The sequence below is a fragment of the Corythoichthys intestinalis genome, chromosome 20 (assembly GCF_030265065.1).
Source record: "Corythoichthys intestinalis isolate RoL2023-P3 chromosome 20, ASM3026506v1, whole genome shotgun sequence".
Lineage (NCBI taxonomy): Eukaryota > Metazoa > Chordata > Actinopteri > Syngnathiformes > Syngnathidae > Corythoichthys > Corythoichthys intestinalis.
The window spans coordinates 1,492,399-1,512,047 of NC_080414.1; the positions used below are offsets into that span (position 1 = coordinate 1,492,399).

The window sequence follows — 19,649 nt, forward strand, 5'->3', positions numbered from 1 at the left end:
AACAATTCAGTTTCCAGTTGACGAATACAAACAACCGCAGTTCGTGCAACCTTTGTCTTCCCCATGGCCCAGTTGTCCAGCTTGGCTTTCTCCAGGATGGTAGCGCACGTTTCCGGTGTCACCGCGGGTTCCTCGTCGGCATGGAACGCTACGATGTGATACCTGGAAAAAACGTTTGTCAGCCAGACGCAAACTGGCACCAAGATCTCTCTGGAATTGTGAGCACCTCTTAAGGAAATTGGCAAAGGGGACGCGGTGCGAGTAGCCCTGTCGGCGGATCTTAGCCGTCTCTAGGATTCCCGTGTAGCGCAACTGGACCAGAACCTTCTCCCGGTCGAACTTGTAGGGTTGCCTATCGTTGTTGGGTTTGATGCAGCGCACAAAGTGGGGTTGACCAGACACCATCTTGGACAGAAGATCCATCAGCGAGTACTAGAAGGACATTTTGTGGACAAAATCAGCCACAGTTTTAACTGTTTTGACTCCGAATCTACAGAAAGTGACTAAAAATCCTGACTTACTCTAAAGTAGGACGCCACCGTCTGTGTTTTCATGTTGGTGGTTTCTCGAGGATGGTACGGTGCGTCTGCGTCGACCGGCTAGAGAAAACAAAAAATTTGAGAAAAAAAAAAAAATACTATGTGAATGCAGTCAGCATTTCTGATTTTAAATGAGATTAGCACCGAAAAAAAAAAAAACGATTTTCCCTAAAAATATATACACTAGCAAGGCTTCGCTTAACAGTAGGGCTGAACGACATTGGAAAAAACTTACATTGCGACTTTTGTGATACATTTTGAAATATTAAAACGAGTAGAATTTTCACCAGATGACTTGAACAGCTCTGTTTGGGAATACTTTGGCTGCCTCCCTATGACTTTTCAGTATGACACTATGACGATGAATAGGCAATTGCCCGTGCTGTGCAGAGAATATCAAATAATTGTAAATTGCTGTCATAACAATTATACCAAGGATATTATCTGAGATTGAGGCTTGTAAGTCCCACAGCATGGCAAGTGTGCATTTGTGTGTTGTTTTCAACACCATTTTCTGCGTATGTTCCGGGACCTGTGCCCGTCTCATCATCCCTGCGCTGTCATGTTATGTACTTGAGTTCCGGCACCTTATGATTTAGAAATTAAGCACTGCGCCTCGGTAGCTCTACGATCAAAGGCACAAATGTATTAATCATCGTTAAGCTTCGTACACAGTTTGAAGCGTGCTGTGGCAACTCATTCGTTGTGTTTTCTCGGTCTCGGCAGATTCTCAAAATCAGGTGACTTGGTGGATATGAAAGGGATCCAGGAAGCCATGTCTCTGCACAATTGCTGCTTTTATTAAGCAAATCAAACATTTACATTAAAAAAAAAAACAATCGCAAGTCCAGCGATGGGACCATCAGTCCAATGGCAATGTTCAAACGATATATTGTGCAGGCCTTGATCTTTTTGGGAAATAAACAACTAATCACCATTTGTTGAGTTAATTATTGAGGGTTGATTGAATATTTGCTTAATTGATTGAATATTTGCTTGTGCTCATATATACCTAATACATACATAATACATATTGCCATATTTTTCTTATTGATATAACCAGAAAATGATTATTGCTTGCTATACTAGGTTGTAGTATAATGTTTAGTGTTAAAGAGGGTCGGGGTGACAACTGCCTTGCTTCATGGCAGCAACATTGTGTAACTAGACCTTCTGGGACATCTTCAGACTCTTTCGTCTAGACTTTCGAGGACATCTTCCATTCGAGGACATCTTCTATGGCCGCAGTGTTGCATAACTGAAGTGTCTGGGTCATTCTGACCACTTTATCTAAGTGCCTTTGCTTACACACGTGTATTTAGTTAGTTCCGCCTACATGCTCACACATAGCCAATCAAAATCACATGGGTGTCTCCAGCTTGCTTTCCCCCTCCCTTTAGGGCGGCACCTTTCTGTGTTCGGACAAGCCCCTAATAAAAGAAAGAGCAAGGAGTTTAATTTTAGATCAATTTTGGTGACTAAACAGTGTAATCTAGCATTTCACTGTCTCGTCCCTCCTTGCTCTCCTTGGCCAAGAAAACAGTGTCTTCTCTCCTTATTTTTGGGTAATTTTATGAATGTCTACCTAAGGATCTATTTTTGAACTTGACACCATTTTATATTACTTTGTCAGCGTAAGGCACTTCAAGAAAGCATTATTTTTTTGTAGCCGTCAGTGCTAAATCCTGTAAAGGCTGCAAAACAGATGCAGAAAATGCAGAAAGCACACAACCAAAGAGCTGATCTGCCTATAGAAACGCAAACTGTACTACGAGCGAGCTACACATTACAAAGAAAATCATCGGCGTGAAGCGAGAAAGACTGAAATAGAGCAGATTCAGGGGTTATAAATGGAAACAAGTATAATGTTACCTCAGTGAAAGTAAAGGAACTGTACAAGGTAAGCACTCCCATCTGTACATGCAGCAACAGCAGGGGAGGAAGAAGAAACAAATAAGCTTTCACCTTTACTTTGGAAAATAAAGCAAATGGCTGACAAGTAGAAAACAACAGTTTGTGGCGATAACGCAGCTTCGGACAAGTTGGGTACCTTGGCGAAGGTGAGGGTGCGCGTAGGGGTGCGCGGGGTGCGGAGTGTGTTGGAGGTTTTGCCCTTAGTGTGGGCAAGGTTGCCTGGGAAAAGAACACAACAAGAGGGGGTAAAAGCTCAGAAAAAAAGCTAAAGAGTCGTGTATCAGGACCATGCGCAAATGACCTGTTTTGGTGAGGGGATGGGTGACGAGTTTGCGAATTAGCTCGTTTTCCGAGGACCTGAGGAGGAGGACGATGTCCGCCGAGAGCATATCTCGGTTTTTGGCGAGGAAACCGGTGGCGTTGTAGATCACCTAATAATGTAGAAGAAGAAGAAATTTGCCTTATTGTGGAAAACAAATTCACAGGAGGAAGAGAAAGTACCTTTCCAGCATAGTGGTGAATACCAAAGCCAAGGTCGATCCTCTTCGGCCTCCAGAAGCTTTTGGTTTTAAGGTTATCTTGAAACTTTTCTACAAAAAAAACCCCACCTTCGTTGTTAATTTTGACGAGAAACTTATCGCATGCGACTTTTCAAAACCCACCGACGAGCGTCTGATCGGTGGCCCGAGGGAAGCGACTCTCCTCGTCCAGGAGGGACAACATGCCCATGGGCTTCTGCAGGAAGAGGTCCAGAAGCGGACGGTTGTCTTCGTACTCAATCACGCGAGCGTCCACGTCTTCGTTCAGGTACTCGTCCTGCGCGCGATTATTCATGCTTGATCACAATAGGGTCAACGCATTTGACCTAGCGCGGCTTGAACATGCAAGCGATGCATTTGAAATGAACCTTCTGCTCAAGTGTACATTGTGGCAGTATAGGACAAATGTACATCTGGGCCTAGAGCCAACAAAAAGCCCCAAGAGTGGATTTAAAGTCAAGTAACGTTTAGCGATCCCCCCCTCTTAATTGAGCCTCGTTTAGGGTTGATTTATAGCCGCTCTCCATGGGGGGAGAGCAAATAATTTAACTGCCCTCCCCCGGAGGCGCAATCTCCCCAACATAACCACCCCCACTGAGACTGGCATAAAGGCAGAATAGTGAGGCTCACTCTGCCATGAATGAAGACAGCAGTGCCCTTTTTAGCATGCGTTAGCAAATGCTAAGCAGTTCAGTTCAGTTCACCTAAACACCGTTCCACTTCTAACAAAATTTATAATTTGACAATTTCACATCACACAGAAATATTCTACAAAATTCCACATCATTCAAAAATATTCCACTGCATACAATATTTATTCTAGAGGTCAACTAATGTTTTCCAACATTGGCCATAGACTTCATAATGTATTGACGGGACACGGGGCCGATTCATAGGGGGCCTATCTCCATCAAAGCTGACCGAGTGGAAACACAAAGTGCTTTTTCCATTGAAAATTCTTGTGAAAAAATGCTTAAATCCCTTAATTTTTGTTAGATATGGACGTAAAATAGTCTTTATTCTTGGTCAAAAGCAAAAAAAAAAACAAAAAAAACCTGCAGCTAGAATTTATTTTACGGAAACATGTTGAAGTACAATGCTAGCAGCTAGTGAATGTAGCTAGCGGCTGCCTGAACTAAAAAGAGCTTTTCCGGTGAAAATTCTTGCATTAGCATTTTTAAATTAGCATTTATTTTACGTAAATATCGCAAACAATGCTTCTAGTCAGTAAGCAGATTTGCAGCCACTTCATCACAAAGAGCTTTTTCTGTTGAAAATTCTTGAGAATAAATGCTTGAATCCACGATTTCTTTATAGATATTAGCATTTATTATACATAAATATTGCGAATTATGATGCTAGTTGGTATGGTAAGCAAATTAGCGGCCGCTATATGTAAACAAAGAGCTTTTTCCGTAATTCTTGTGAATAAATGCTTAAATCCCTGTAGTCTTTATAGATATATACGTAACACACTCTCGATTCTTGGTGAGAAGCAAAAAAAAAAAAAAAGTGCAGTTATCATTTATTTTACGTAAATATTGCGAACTATGATGCTAGTCGGTAAGCAAATTAGTGGCCGCTATATGTAAACAAAGAGCTTTTTTCAGTAAATCTTGTTAATAAATGCTTAAAGCCCCGAAATTCTTTATATTGTTATTGTTACAATATGGACGTAAAAAAAAAAGTCTTGATTCTTGGTTAAAAGCAAAAAAGGAAACATGCAGTTAGCATTTATTTTACGTAAATACTGCGAACTATGATGCTAGTCGGGAAAAAAATTATCGGCTGCCATATGCAAACAAAGAGCTTTTTCCGTTGAAAATTCTTGTGAAAAAATGCTTAAATCCCTGAGTTCTTGATAGATATGGACGTAAAACAGTCTTGATTCTTGGTCAAAAGCAAAAAAAAAAAACAAAAAAAAAACATGGTGTTTTATTCAGCAATGACTACTGAACTAAAACTGACAGCTTTATTATGCTTTAATTTTACACCCTCATCACTCTACAGCGCTGTGTTTTTACAGATTAAATAAAGCCTGTATGTAAGACACGTTAGCCACGCATTGACAGTGGTCATAATCAATAGAAACCTAGCCCTCCGAAGGGCTAACGTTACGTGAGCGAGTGACAGTAACGTTATATTTATTAGCGCTGAGAAATCGTTGTCCCGCGCTAAAAGTAGTCCGGGCAAAACGTGATGCTTAGAGCTGGCAAGACTAAACGATTCCTCGAGGTGAATAAAATTACTCTGATCAGTTTTTAAACTCGAGTTACTCGAGTATTCGTTTCAGCTCTAGTGCATTTTGAAACATTGTGAAAAAAAAATCAATGGGAGGAATAAGCCACTACTGCATTGGCATCATAGTTAGCCAGATTTACATCAATAAATGCTAACCAAGAATCGAGACTGTTTTACCTCCATATCTATAAAGAATTCAGGGATTTAAGCATTTATTCACAAGAATTTTCGCCGTAAAAGCTCCGTTTACATCAGGTGGCCACTAGCTACATTCACTAACAGACGAGCATTGTACTTTGACATATTTACGTAAAATAAATGCTAACTGCACATTTTTTTGCCTTTAACCAAGAATCAAGACTGTCTTACGTCCATATCTCTCAAGAATTCGGGGATTTAAGCATTTATTAACAAGAATTAAAAAAAAAAAAAAAAAAAGCTTTGTCTGTGATTCCACTTGGTCAGCTTTGACGGCCTTGCCAACAATACACGCCCCCTGTTTATCGGCCCCCGCGCCCGTCAATAAATTACGAAGTTTATGCTTAAACTTAACTAGACACAGGGGTATTGCAGATATTGCGAGATTGTAACATTTGCAATGTTTAAAAGTCATTAAATGTTGTGAATGAACCGTTATTGTTAAAATTGCTCCAGTTATTGCAGTATTTCCCCTTATGTCTACTTTTGACATGTGTATGTTTTAAAACGTTTTCATCATTTAAAGATAGATTCAAGTCAGGATTTTTGCCGAGTATTCTGGAAAAAAAGTTACTCACCTTACGTTCGCTACTGCAGAGCCTTCCTGAGAAGTCTACCGCTTTAAGATGGCGGCGGCTGTTTACTAACGCCACCAAGTCTGTCATTTCGCATCTAGTTCTATGTACATGTGATAAATATGAGAAGCATCAGATGCTACCACTGTAGCAACGTGGGCGTAGCTTGTAGCGGCTGCAGTCAGGTATTATTGGCTTGAAGGCACGCTGCTACACGAAGCATAAGGCTTGCCTGTTTTGTAAATATTGTATTTTTTTTTTTATTTTTTATCTTGCACAAGACAATATGCAATGTTGCTTTAGCCTTTAAGGTGTTTACTGAGTGATCCTTACACTTTCATTGTAACTCGTAGCGCTGGAGTAGCATTCGCATTAGCTTTAGCATGGGGAGCATTCTATTAAACCAGTGCTTCTCAATTATTTTCTGTTACGCCCCCCCAAGGAAGACGTAAATGTTTCGCGCCCCCCCCCCCCAAACTCTCTGCCGCCACTGTAATAGTATAATTTGTCTATAAAATTACCATTATAAATACGCATCTGCCTAACATTGTGTCCTTTTTTCCTAATAAAGAAAAAAAGTAACATAGATCAACTTATAATAAAGTACAACTTTATTAACATTGTTTTGTTTGTAACAGAGAAGACTTGACGCGCATCAGTTTGCCTGAATAAAAAATAAAAAAGTCCCATCCAAATTAAAAAATACACTCAAGGAACATTTTTTACCATTTGATATAGAAAAATAAAATGTAATAAAATCAGTAAATAATAACAAATTAAAATTGATTAGAAACATTCAATCGTGACGACAATATGCCAAAAAAATTGACCGAAAAAACAAAACTGAATAAAAGAAAGAAAGAAAAAAGTGTCCTTGGACAGAAGGACAGTTTCTATTTTTGTACCTCCTTTGCAATGGTGTGGAGTTATCTTGCAATGAGCATGCTAACAATGCTAATGGGTTTACTGATATTACACTGACAAAACAGAACGATTGTTGGAAATATTCGGCCGTTTTCGCTGAAAAACAATCAAGCGGCATATCAATGAGATTGGGGTCTAATGTCTTCAAGTGGCGTCTTAATTGTTTTGGCTTCTGGCTGTCCGCTATAATTATTTTTAGACACAGTAAACAGTGGTCTTTCCTCATTACCCACTGTAGTAAAAGTCAAAACTAAAAGGCAAACGGCACGAAAAAAACGCATTCTCGTTTCTCGGCGGCCGAGGTAGAACCGTAGGTGAGGGCGGTCGTCGTGACGATTCCAAGCCGAAAATGGCACTTTTCGGGCGGCGACGTGAGAACCGGACAAGACAGTGGGTCGCTGCGTGAGTTAGTCCGGTCGGAAAACGGCTTTCGAAAACGGCGGCGGAGCACTGCTCTTCATCTCTGTTTTCTGTGTGTGCTGAGTGCTCTTCCTTAGTTCATAAATACTGCGCGCACTCTGAAAAGGAGAGCGCCACTGCCACCCACTGAGTGGATGTGCAAGTACACTTTATTCCAGTACGGCAAAAAAAAAAAAAAAAAAAAGGAGAAAAAAACATATTCCCCGAGGTCACATGCGCCCCCCCTGGCATCGCTCTGCGCCCCCCCAGGGGGGCGCGCCCCACTAATAGAGAAGTACTGTATTAAACGCTCATTTGTTTACCTCTTGTCGTGACATCTTGGTGGGTTTAATTGTTTGAAAATAATGTACTGTTCTTGCTGAGTGTGTATAATCATAAAAAGTGCGTTCTTTGGTTTGGGAGAATCAATCAAATCAAATTAGTCCTTTAAGTCTCATGTCATCATTGTAAATCTGAAGATGTTGAAGCAATTTTTTAAAAAAGTGTCTTTCATAATCAGCAAGCTTTAAAAAAGGTATGTCGCCTCAAATATCTGCTTACAAATTCGGTTTTGGATATCAGCAATCGGCTGAAATTGTTTTTTTTAGATATCGGTATCCGCAATGGCATTTGAAAATCCCATATCGGTCGAAATCTAATTATTCAACACTCATTCCACATCATTCAGCATTTTGACATCATCAATCCACTTCTTCCAGCGTTCTCCAGTCACTCATAATTTGACCTTACTTGCTCCCAGGCGAAGATGTGCTGGTTGAAGTAGAACTGGATCTGCTCGTTGGCGATGTTGATGCACAGCTGCTCGAAGGAGTTCCTCTTGAAGTTCTCGAAGCCGAAGATGTCCAGGATGCCAATATTTAAGCCCCCGTCATCCCCCCTGGAAGATGAATGCGGGTCAGAGTAGGTCTTGGAACCTCTGGGTACCTCACGATACGATTAGCGATACAAGGCTCACGGGAACGACGATCTCAATATGGCGATACAGTCTAAATGGATTGGACGGCTAGCGCCGTTAATGGCAGCCATTCAGCTAACAGAGTTTATTTCACAGTGACACCTTTGTAAAACCATATATCGATTCTTTGCTAGAGCATATCAATTATCTTTTGGGATACAAATTATCACCAAATGTCACCATTTGGATATTTTGTCACAGCCGTAGGTCCTCCGGGGAGGTCTCACCCGAGGTGGCCGTCGGGCCTCAGCAGTACGTTGATGCGGTTGACGATCCAGCTGAAGAGTCGGCCGTACAACGCCTTGCTCATGGCATCGCGCACCTCCCCCGCCTTCTCCACCGTGTTGGGCCGCACGATGGTCTCGCCCCGGGCCACCACACAGTGCGAGGTCAAGGCTTCCTGGAGCTCGTCAGAGCGGATGCGCAGCAATGACGCCACTGTGGTCGGACGGATGAAAATGTTCTCCCAGTCAAAATGGGGTGTGGGGGGGTTCGACTGTCTTTCATTCCATGTGTTATACAGTATATTAAAGTATCTGAACCTTTTGGAATTTCTCACATTTCTGCATAAAATCATCAAATGTGATCTGATCTTGGTCAAAATCACACAGTTGAAAAAACAGTGTCTGCTTTAACTAAAACTACCCATTTATAGCTTTACATATTTTAATGAGGATAGTATGCAAATATTGACAGAATGGGGAAAAATATAAGTAAGTGAACCATCACATTTAATATTTTGTGGCCCCCCCTTGTGGCAGCAATAACTTCAACCAGACGCTTCCTGTAGCTGCAGATCAGTCTGGCACATCGATCAGGACCAGTCTTGGCACATTCATCTAAAAAAAATGCTGTAGTTCAGTCAAATTCCTGAGATGTCTGGCATGAATCGCTGTCTTTAGGTCATGCTAAAGCATCTCAATTTGGTTCAAGTCTGGACTTTAACTTGGCCACTCCACAACATGTATTTTGTTCTTCTAAAACCATTCTGAAGTTGATTTACTCCTGTGTTTTGGATCATTCTCTTCTCGCAGCAACCATCCTCTTTTTAGCTTCAACTGTGACAGACAGTCTCAGGTTTTCATGCAAAACATCCTGGTAAACTTTTGAAATAATTCTTCCATTAATGATTGCAAGTTGTCCAGGCCCTGAGGCAGCCAAACAGCCCCAAATCATAATGCTTTTCACCTAAATTGAGTGCCTTCTCTCCCTATTTTGGCTAATATTATAAATGTCTGCCTAAGGATTCGTATTTGAAATAAGGACTAATCTTGGTCCATTCTTCTCTACAAAACTGCTGTAGTTCAGTCGGATTCCTGGGATGTCTGGGACTTAGCCACTCTAGAACATGTACTTTGTTCTTCTGAAAACATTAAGTTGATTTACTTCTGTGTTTTGGATCATTGTCTTATTGCAGCATCCATCATCTTTTTAGCTTCAAATGTCTGACAAACAGCCTCGGGTTGTCCTGGAAAACATCCTGATAAAACTTTGAATTCATTCTTACATTAATGATTGCAAGTTGTCCAGGCCCTGAGGCAGCCAAACAGCCCCAAATCATAATGCTCCCTCCACCATGCTTCACAGTGGTGATGAGGTGTTGATGTTAGTGAGCTGTTCCATTTTTCCTCCACACATGACGTTGTGTGTTACTCGCAAATATTTCACCTTTAGTTTCATCATTCCACAAAATATTCTGCCAAAACGTATGTGGAGTTTCCCAGTGCCTTTTTGCAAACATTTAACGAGCAACAATGGGGTGTTTTTTTTAGACAGCAGTGGCTCCTCCCATAAACACCATTCATGGCCATAGTTATACAGATAGTTGATGTGTGCACAGAGATATTGGACTGAGCCAGTGATTTCTGTAAGTCTTTAGCAGACACTCTAGGGTTCTTTTTTACCTCTCTGAGTATTCTGCGCTGAGCGTCATCTTTGGTGGACAGCCACTCATCGGGAGAGAAGCAATAGTGCTAAACTCTCTCCATTGGTAGACAACTTCTCTGATTGTCGATTGATGAACGTCCAGACTTTTAGAGTTTTGTATCATTTCCCAGCTTTATACAAATCAACGATCCTTGATCGCTGGTCTTCAGACAGCTCTTTTGACCGAGCCATAATGCACATCAGACAATGCTTCTCATCAAGACAATTCTCACCAGGTGTGTGTTTTACAGTGGGCAGGGTAACTGTAAACCACTCACCAGTAATTCGGCACACACCTGACTTAAATTGTTTGGTAAAAATTGGTTTAAGTCGCTCTTTAAGTTTCCTTAGGATGCTATCCTCATCAAAATATGAAAACCTATAAATGTTTGGGTGGTTTTAGTTAAAGCAGACACTGTTTTTACATTTGTGTGATTTTGACAAAGATCACATCACATTTGATGGTGATTTTATGCAGACATGTGAGAAATTCCAAAAGGTTCAGATATTTTTCATACCACTGTATATAGCAAAAAACAAAAAAACGAGCCATGAGTGTTTCTTTCACCATTTTCCAAGATGTGAATGTTGGCAATGTTGCTCTTGTCCGTCTGGTGTTCCGACACCACGGCCGAGAACTCAATGTCGCCCGAGTTGAGGATGGCCGCCAGTGTGCTGTACACACTACCCAACTCCTATAAAACCCCAATTCAATAGACACTCAAACACTGAATTTATGACATTCTAATATCATTTTTTACATACTATCATAGACACAAATATATGCTATTGATAAAGATTTTGTCATTTTGGAGGAGAAATTTGTCGAGAAGATGGAGGGTAAACACGGCCGAATGCGACCATAGTGATTCTGGTGTAGCGCCGTTTACCTCCAGGGAGAAACCGATGACTTTGAAACATTGCTCCACTGCGTCAAACTGCTCCTTGTAGGGGGTGTTGCTCACAATGTCGGGCCCCAGTTTTATGTGCTCGTTACACAGATACCTGCACAAAACACCAAAAGCAGCGAAAGGGAAATGACAGTCTTGAAATTGGACATTTGTGGCCACTTTTGACCTATCAAAAGACAAAAACTACTGTACGTAGTTGCATTTCTTTGTTTTCATGGTACTAACAAGCTGATTAAGTATGAAAGAGACAAGCTACTTTGGCGTTTTGCTGTCGGAGAGCTTGTAATGGCCGAGCTTCTTCCTGTCAGCCAAGCCAGCGTAGATGTAGTAGAAGATGTGGAAGTTTTTCTCCCCGCTGTGGAGCAGAAACGTCGACGTGAGTTCAGAGTTCAAGTGTAGCAAAGCGATTCTGTACTTACACGGCCTGATGGATAACCCTGGACTTCTCCAGGAGGTACTCCGATATCTTAGCGCCCACCACCGTCCCTCCGGCGCTGAACTTCATTTCCAGGTACTTGCCGAAGCGACTGGAGTTGTCGTTGATGGCCGTGCAGGCGTTCCCGAAGGCTTCCACCAGGCTGTTGACCAGCAGTATCTTCTCCTGGAGTGATTGGTTGTTGGCCTGCAGGACAAAAGTCACTCCTTAAGATCTTTTTGTAGGTATCTCTACTACTCTTGATTAAATATTGACCTTGCCCAAGACCGTTAGCTGCTGCACCAGCAGGTGAGCGCTTTCAGTTTTCCCCGCTCCGCTCTCGCCGCTGATCACGATGCACTGAATTCGATAAATTGGATTAGATGGGGGGGAAAATGTGGCCGAGTCACTTAAAGATAAAAGGTCACCTGATCGGTGTTGTACGACACCATGGACTGGTAGGCGATGTCGGCCGCGGCAAAGATGTGCGGAGGATTGGCCGTCCGTTTTGCACCAACGTACATTTTGCTGTACTATCGAAACAAGAGTGGAGACTTTTGAGGTCAGAGAATGACAGTGTGGCAATTTTTTGGTTAATACTGATCCAAAGAAGGTAAAGATGAAGTAGCCTGCCGACCACGTGACAAACCTGAGGAGTGTAGATGTGCATTTTGTGAAAAGGATTGACAGCTACTAGGATGTCGCCCACGTAGGTGTAGATCTGGTCCCTGCCGTAGCGCTCCTGCAGCCGTTCGCTGACCGAATCCTGCCGAAACCACAAAGCGACGCGGTGAATGACACGCCTCGATCGCTGCCGGCCCTCTCGGTTTAAATGCAAAGGACGTCTATTGCATTGAAAGAAACGCGATCGTTCCCCGAGCGGGCGTCCGCACACTACGCCATCGAGTCAACAACACCCACCCTGAAACATGGATTTAATATCCGCCAGCCGCATCGTCCGCTATCGCATGATAAATGAGAGACCGCAAGAACCACAAGTGGTATCTGCCATGTGGTAAAATGGATTTTGCCATGTGGCATTTTTTTTGCCATGCGGCATTTTTTCTTTGCCATGCGGCATTTTTTCTGCCGTGTGGCAAAAATGATTTTGCCATGTGGCTTTTTTTTGCAATGTGGCGAAATGGATTTGCCATCTGGCAAAATGGATGACGTGTGGCATTTTTTTTGCCATGTGGCAAAATCCATTTTGCCATGTGGCATTTTTTTATTGGCATGTGGCATTCTTTTTGCCATTTGTCAAAATGGATTTTGCCATGTGGCATTCTTTTTGCCATTTGTCAAAATGGATTTTGCCATGTGGCATTCTTTTTGCCATGTGGCAAAATGGATTTGTCTATGTGGTTTCTTTTTGCCATGTGGCTTTTTTTGCCATGTGGCAAAATGGATTTTGCCATGTGGCATTTTTTGCCATGTAACATAATGGATTTTGCCATGTGGCATTTTTTTTTGCCATGTGGTAAAATGGATTTTGCCATGTGGCTTTTTTTTGCCATGCGGCATTTTTTCTTTGCCATGCGGCATTTTTTCTGCCGTGTGGCATAAATGATTTTGCCATGTGGCTTTTTTTTGCAATGTGGCAAAATGGATTTTGCCATCTGGCAAAATGGATGACATGTGGCATTTTTTTGCCATGTGGCAAAATCCATTTTGCCATGTGGCATTTTTTTATTGGCATGTGGCATTTTTTTATTGGCATGTGGCATTCTTTTTGCCGTGAGGCATTCTTTTTCCCATTTGTCAAAATGGATTTTGCCATGTGGCATTCTTTTTGCCATGTGGCAAAATGGATTTGTCTATGTGGTTTCTTTTTGCCATGTGGCATTTTTTTTTTGCCATGTGGTAAAATGGATTTTGCCATGTGGCTTTTTTTTGCCATGTGGCAAAATGGATTTTGCCATGTGGCATTTTTTTTTTTTTTTGCCATGTGGCATTTTTTTTGCCATGTGACAAAATGGATTTTGCCATGTGGCAAAATGGATTTTATCATGTGGCATTTTTTTTACCATGTGGCAAAATGGACTTCAAAACTACCATATACCCCCCAAAAATGCCACATAACCCCCCATAAAATAAGACAAACCAAAATCTATTTTGTCACATGGCAAAAAAAATGCCACAGGAAAAAATCTATTTTGTCACATGGCAAAAAAAAATGCCACATGGCAAAATCCATTTTGCCACATGGCAAAAAAAATGCCACATGGCAAAATCCATTTTGTCAAATGCCAAAAAAAAAAAAAGCCACATGGCAATATCAATTTTGTCACATAGAAAAATGAATGCCACATGGCACAATACATTTTGCCACATAGCAAATACCGCTTTTGGTTCTCGGCCCTGCTGGGATAAGTTGCCTTGTCAAAGACTACGCTTTGAACATTGACAGTGTCTACGTCGAGCGATGAATACCTCGTCTAGAACTTCCAAGGCGGCCAGATCGTCGTCCTCGTCCCGGTCAGTCTTCAGGTTGCTTCCTTTTTTGGTGTGGATGCGTTCGTGCCTGGGAAAGGATGCAAAAAACAAAAGCAAATGATCCTGAAAATGACAAAGCAATGAAAACAACCCAGGTTCCAAATTCACAATACAAACTTAGGCTGCCTCTTAACCACTTTTGGCATATAACGGGGCATCTACATTGGCGTATGTTACCTGTCATTACTGTCTCGGCTTCTGTCCGTTTTTCCATGATGGCTTCAAATGACAGAAATAGGATGAACAAGTGGGAAAAACCCCAACATTACCTACTGTATTGATGTTACGGGGTGATAAATTCATTCAAACCATTTGAACAGAAAGCTAGCAGTAACCCCTAGCACCAAACCATGAGCTCTACCTAGTCTTCTCGACGACTCCAATTTGATGGTTGAGATCAATAAGTTCAATGAGTTGCTTCTGCAGAATTTTCTCCTTCCCGACAGTCTGCTGGATGAAGACGTGCTGGAGGAGGTCCAAGACGTTGGGACGAAGCTCAAAGTCCTTGATGAGACACCTGAGCCATAAGTCAGTTAGAATTAGTGTAAATGAGTTCCAATTATGCGTGTGATTTTTGACGGCGTTCACTCACTTGCAGATGAATCCGTTAAAGTCGTCGGACCACAGTTCTGGTTGCTGGAGGGTTGGCGGTGGGTTTCTAGGACACCCCAAAAATGAAAATCAGTATTATTTCAATTAGGGCTCAGATGAAGAATCGACTGATTGACGATCAAATTCGTTCAAGGGCTGCAACGATGAACTCGATTAACTAGAGTAATTCATTTAGAAAAAAGCTTTGAATCAAAATTTGATTGATGTAATGGTTTGTTTTGAAAGTGTTGCATTTAGTTTTATGGATCTGAGTGAATGTACTGCCCTCTAATGGCAATGGTGAATATGCCATAACTCTTAACATGGCTTAATCCAGCTGCTCCCTGTTAAGACCAACATAAGTGTTTTTGTTGGAGGTAATGTTTGTTCATGCATTTGTTATTAAATTTAGAAGTATATTTAGCAGTGCGGGAGTATGTGTTTAAATTATTTGTTACGAGCTTTATTTTTAAAAAAAAAACATTTTATAGCATTTAAGCTAGCGGCCTATTGCTAAGCCAGTTAGCCAATTGTTCTTTTGTTGTACTTACATTGGTATGGCAAAGTATCTGAACCTTTTGGAATTTCTCACATTTCTGCATAAAATCACCATCAAATGTGATCTGATCTTTGTCAAAATCACACAGATGAAAAAACTGCTTTAACTAAAACCACCCAAACATTTATAGGTTTTCATATTTTAACGACGATAGTATGCAAACAGTGATAGAAGGGGGAAAAATAAGTAAGTGAACCATCACATTTAATATTTTGTGCCCCCCCCCCTTTGCCGGCAATAACTTCAACCATACGTTTCCTGTAGGTATACTTTTTCATACCACTGTATATTCATTTTGACTCTACGGGGCGAATGAACATTTGTTCAATGAGTGCCCTTTAAAGATTAAAAATAAAACGTGCAAGAACGGGTGAAACAAGAATTTTTTGGGGAAAATTATGAATCAAAACAGTGGAAAAGAACAAAAAGAAATGATTAGCTTTCTCTCCAATTAATGGTTTGTCCAGGTAAGTGCATCACACCCACACGAATAATTAAATTCAGAGTGAAAACTAAAGAAAAACCATTTGCAGGGAGAAAGCGCAGCTAGTTTGCAGGAATTTCCACATTCGCCTTGCAAAGAACGCCGGTGCTGGCGCAGGAGACGTCTTCATGCTTTTTCACCTCGCCCGCGACCAAGATAAATGGGCCTATTTAATCACACGGTGCGTCAAATAATGACATGGGCAGCCGGCACTTAAGAGCTCCTCGCTTATCTGCGAGACGAACCGCTGGACAAAATTACACAGCCGTCTTGTTTTTACAGCCGCCTCTCACAACACTCCATTAACTGGCTTCGTCAACTCTTAGGCTGCCGTTGGCGGCTTTAAGACGTCAGAGTCATTTTGACTAGGAGGCGATCATTTGCTCAAAAGTATTTTAAAAAAACGGAGTACTTAGTTGTTTTGCAATGCTTAATTCTGTTGCTTCTGCGCAGAGATGTTTCTTTCTGAATTCCAGTTAAATAGTGTTCACTTTTCCACCCGTTTTGTTTTTTCCCATTTCCACCCTTTTTCAACCCATATTGTTTTACTACCCCCCCCCCCCCCCATTTCCAACGTTTTTTGTTGTTGTTTTTTTACATTGTTAACCTTTTGTTCCACCCTTTTTGGTTTCCCCTTTCCCACCCTTTTTGTTTTCCCCCATTTCCACCATTTTTGTTTTTACGTTTTGCACCCTTTTTCCACCCGTATTGTTTTTCCCTTGTCCACCCTTACCCCCCTTTCTTTCCCCTTTCCACTTGTATTGTTTTTCAGTTTTCCACCCATATAGTTTTCCCCCTTTCACTCCCTTTTCCCCCCTTTTCCACCCATATGGTTTTCCATTTCCCACCATTTTTGTTTTTTTCCCTTTTCCACCTTTTTTTGTTTTTCCCCTTTCCACCTTTTTTGTTTTTCCATTCCCCAACTCAGTTTTTTTTCCCTTTCCCAATTGCCACCTTTTTTCCCCATTTCCACTGTTTTTGTGTTTTACGTTTTCCACCCGTATTGTTATCCCTTTTCCACGCTCCCCCCTTCCACCCGTAGTTTTTCCGCTTTCCCTCCCTTTTCCCCCCTTTTCTACCCATAAGGTTTTCCATTTCCCACCATTTTTGTTTTTTCCCTTTTCCACCTTTTTTGTTTTACCATTTCCCACCCATTGTTTTTTCCCTTTCCCAACTCCCACTCTTTTTGTTTTACCCCATTTCCACCATGTTTGTTTTTACGTTTTCCACCTATATTGTTTTTCCCTTTTCCACGCTCCCCCCCACCCTTTTTTCCCCTATCTACCCGTATAGTTTTTCCGCCCCCCCCCCACCCATAAAGTTTTCCATTTCCCACCATTTTTGGTTTTTCCCTTTTCCACCTTTTTTGTTTTACCATTTCCCACCAATTGCTTTTCCCTTTCCCAATTCCCACCCTTTTTGTTTTTCCCCATTTCCACCCATTTTTGCCCCCCCCTTGTTTATTTTCCATGTTTTAATGTTCCTTGAAATTCTTGTTTCCAACAAACTTGGCCAATCAGATTAGTTCTCTTATTGCAAAAACAAAAAAGGTAAATCTGACAATATAAACAACATATTGGCACATGCAGCATACACAACATTTTTAATTTCTAAGACTGCGTGGACACCAATGCCTCGAGAACGTCCGCTTGAAGAAATGAAATCAGGGAGGTGACGAGCCGAAGCCTGAAGGCCTGCCGCGGTTGTCACACGAATTCAGAGAAAGCCGCGTGACGAGCGGGAGCCCCACTGCCAGCACATTTTGTGTATGTGTGCACACGAGATACGTGACAACGTGTGGCACGGTTAAAGTGACAGTGACAGCAAAGTGCTTACAGGGCTTTCACCCAGTCACGTGACAGAACAGCACAAAGTGGTTCAAATACTATAATTTTTCATGTACCTGTACTTGAATATTTGCAGTGACTACTTCAAGGACAACCAGAAATGACAAAGCTTGCGTTGATGGTCATTGGAATACGTGACGCTATGCGGCGGAGGCTGACCGAGGTATTTTGAAGAGTGCTCTCATTGGATGGAGCTCAGAGAGGGGCGGGTCTCCATCGCCCAGCTCGATGGCGGTGATGCCCAGCGACCACACGTCGCAGCGGGCGTCGTACGTGGAGTCCAGCTGCTGTTCGCAAGCTATCACCTGAGGTTAAAAAAAATATTTTTTTTAAATGCGTAAGACAAACGTTTCGGGTACTGGCAGATAAGCAATGTTTTACAAAATAATTTTTTGCAGCTGGGTGAAAGGTAAATTTATTAATATTAGGATTGTAAAAGGTATTATAGTATGCTTTCCCAAAAATGTAGAACAGTACAATTAGCACAGATAAATCCCAAATGGGTATTTTGTAACTGTTGCAAAATTAAGCCTATTGTTGTAGCAGATTTACCACACAAGATTAAAAGTGAAGCAAGCAAAATGTCGCCACACTCCACAACAAAGCGGAATTAATCCGAGGCGGACTTCACTGGTGGCTTTCTCGGAGGTTTTCCTGACCAGGAGTCCAATTCAAATAAGACAAGGCGGCTGATGCCACATTTGCACGCATGCAAACATCAATCTTATGGAGGACGAGGTGTGCCAAAAAAAACCCCAAAATTATTGGCAACTCTTTAATACGTATGTACACTGCTGGCCAAAAATATTGACACCCCTGCAATTCTGTCATATAATGCGCAATTCCCCCCAGAACATGATTGCAATTACAAATGCTTTGGTAGTAATATCTTCATTTATTTTGCTTGCAATGAAAAAACGCAAAAGAGAATTGGAAAAAAAAAATTTAAATCCTTATCATTTTACACAAACCTCCAAAAATGGGCTGGACAAAAGTATTGCCACTCTTTGAAAAATCATATGATGCTTCTCTAATTTGTGTAACTAACAGCACCTGTTACTTACCTGTGGTACATAAAAGGTGGTGGCAATAACTAAATCACACTTGCAGCCACTTAAAATGGATTAAAGTTGACTCGACCCCTGTCCTGTGTCCTTGTGTGTGCCATGTTGAGCATGGAGAAAAGAAAGAAGACTAAAGAACTGTCTGAGGACTTCAGAAGCAAAACTGTGAGGAAGCATGGGCAATCTCAAGGCGACAAGTCCATCTCCAAAGACCTGAATGTTCCTGTGTTTACCGTGCGAAGTGTCATCAATAAGTGTAAAGCCACTGTGGCTAACATCCCCAAAATGTGGACGGAAATAAAAAATTGACGAGACATTTCAACCAAAGATTGTGCGGATACATCGGCGCCTGAACGAAACGTGACTCTATCGAAGGATATCCAGGAAGATCCTGTTTCTGACCCAGAGACATAAAAAAGCCTGGCTGGAGTTTGCCAAAACTTACCTGAGAAAGCCAAAAACGTTTTGGAAAAATGTTCTTTGGCTAGATGAGACAAAAGTAGAGCTTTTTGGGAAATGAGGCCTCCAAAAAAGGTCATGGTCCCCACAGTCAAACATAGCATAGGTTCCCTGATGCTTTGGGGTTGCTTTGCTACCTTTGGCACTAGACTGCTTCACCGTGTGGATGGAATTATGAAGAAAATTTTTGTGACAAATTTTGTGAGAAAGTTGAGTCTCCCTCAGAGGTCATGGGTCTTCCAGCAGGACAATGACCCAAAACACACTTCAAAAAGCACTAGAAAATGGTTTGATAGAAAGCACTGGATACTTCTCCAGTGGCTAGCAATGAGTCCAGACCTGAATCCCATAGAACATCTGTGAAGAGATCTGAAAACGGCACCCTTCAAATTTCATAGATCTGGAGCAGTTGGGCAAAGAAGAATGGTCTAAAATTCCAGCAGAGCATTGTAAGAAAATCATTAATGGATACAGGAAGCGGTTGTTGGCAGTTTGTCTAAAGGTTGTGCTACAACGTAAGAGGCTGAGGGTACCAATACTTTTGTCTGGCCCATTTTTAGTTAGAGTTTTGTGTAAAATGATAATAATTCAGTTT

The 19,649-nt window shown here is 41.6% G+C and overlaps 1 protein-coding gene across 12 annotated transcripts in view; it reads right to left on the bottom strand.

The window, feature by feature from the left end:
* The window catches only part of myo3a (myosin IIIA), a 65,410-nt gene that overhangs the window by 12,473 nt on the left and 33,288 nt on the right, over positions 1-19,649 (bottom strand). For 10 of the 12 annotated variants that reach the window (XM_057824994.1, XM_057824988.1, XM_057824987.1 and 7 more), the window contains 22 exons: positions 17,691-17,836; positions 14,643-14,708; positions 14,412-14,567; positions 14,228-14,269; positions 13,988-14,078; positions 12,207-12,323; positions 11,986-12,090; positions 11,834-11,917; positions 11,562-11,764; positions 11,399-11,497; positions 11,122-11,236; positions 10,800-10,926; positions 8,533-8,743; positions 8,080-8,227; positions 3,116-3,269; positions 2,955-3,043; positions 2,755-2,884; positions 2,590-2,672; positions 2,412-2,453; positions 522-599; positions 227-432; positions 51-162 (listed from right to left, as the gene is read on the bottom strand). In XM_057824994.1, coding sequence (XP_057680977.1) covers positions 51-162; positions 227-432; positions 522-599; positions 2,412-2,453; positions 2,590-2,672; positions 2,755-2,884; positions 2,955-3,043; positions 3,116-3,269; positions 8,080-8,227; positions 8,533-8,743; positions 10,800-10,926; positions 11,122-11,236; positions 11,399-11,497; positions 11,562-11,764; positions 11,834-11,917; positions 11,986-12,090; positions 12,207-12,323; positions 13,988-14,078; positions 14,228-14,269; positions 14,412-14,567; positions 14,643-14,708; positions 17,691-17,836 — 2,604 coding nt within the window. The remainder of the gene's footprint in view (positions 1-50; positions 163-226; positions 433-521; positions 600-2,411; positions 2,454-2,589; positions 2,673-2,754; positions 2,885-2,954; positions 3,044-3,115; positions 3,270-8,079; positions 8,228-8,532; positions 8,744-10,799; positions 10,927-11,121; positions 11,237-11,398; positions 11,498-11,561; positions 11,765-11,833; positions 11,918-11,985; positions 12,091-12,206; positions 12,324-13,987; positions 14,079-14,227; positions 14,270-14,411; positions 14,568-14,642; positions 14,709-17,690; positions 17,837-19,649) is intronic. The other 2 variants (XM_057824996.1, XM_057824995.1) reach the window with 2 other exon arrangements.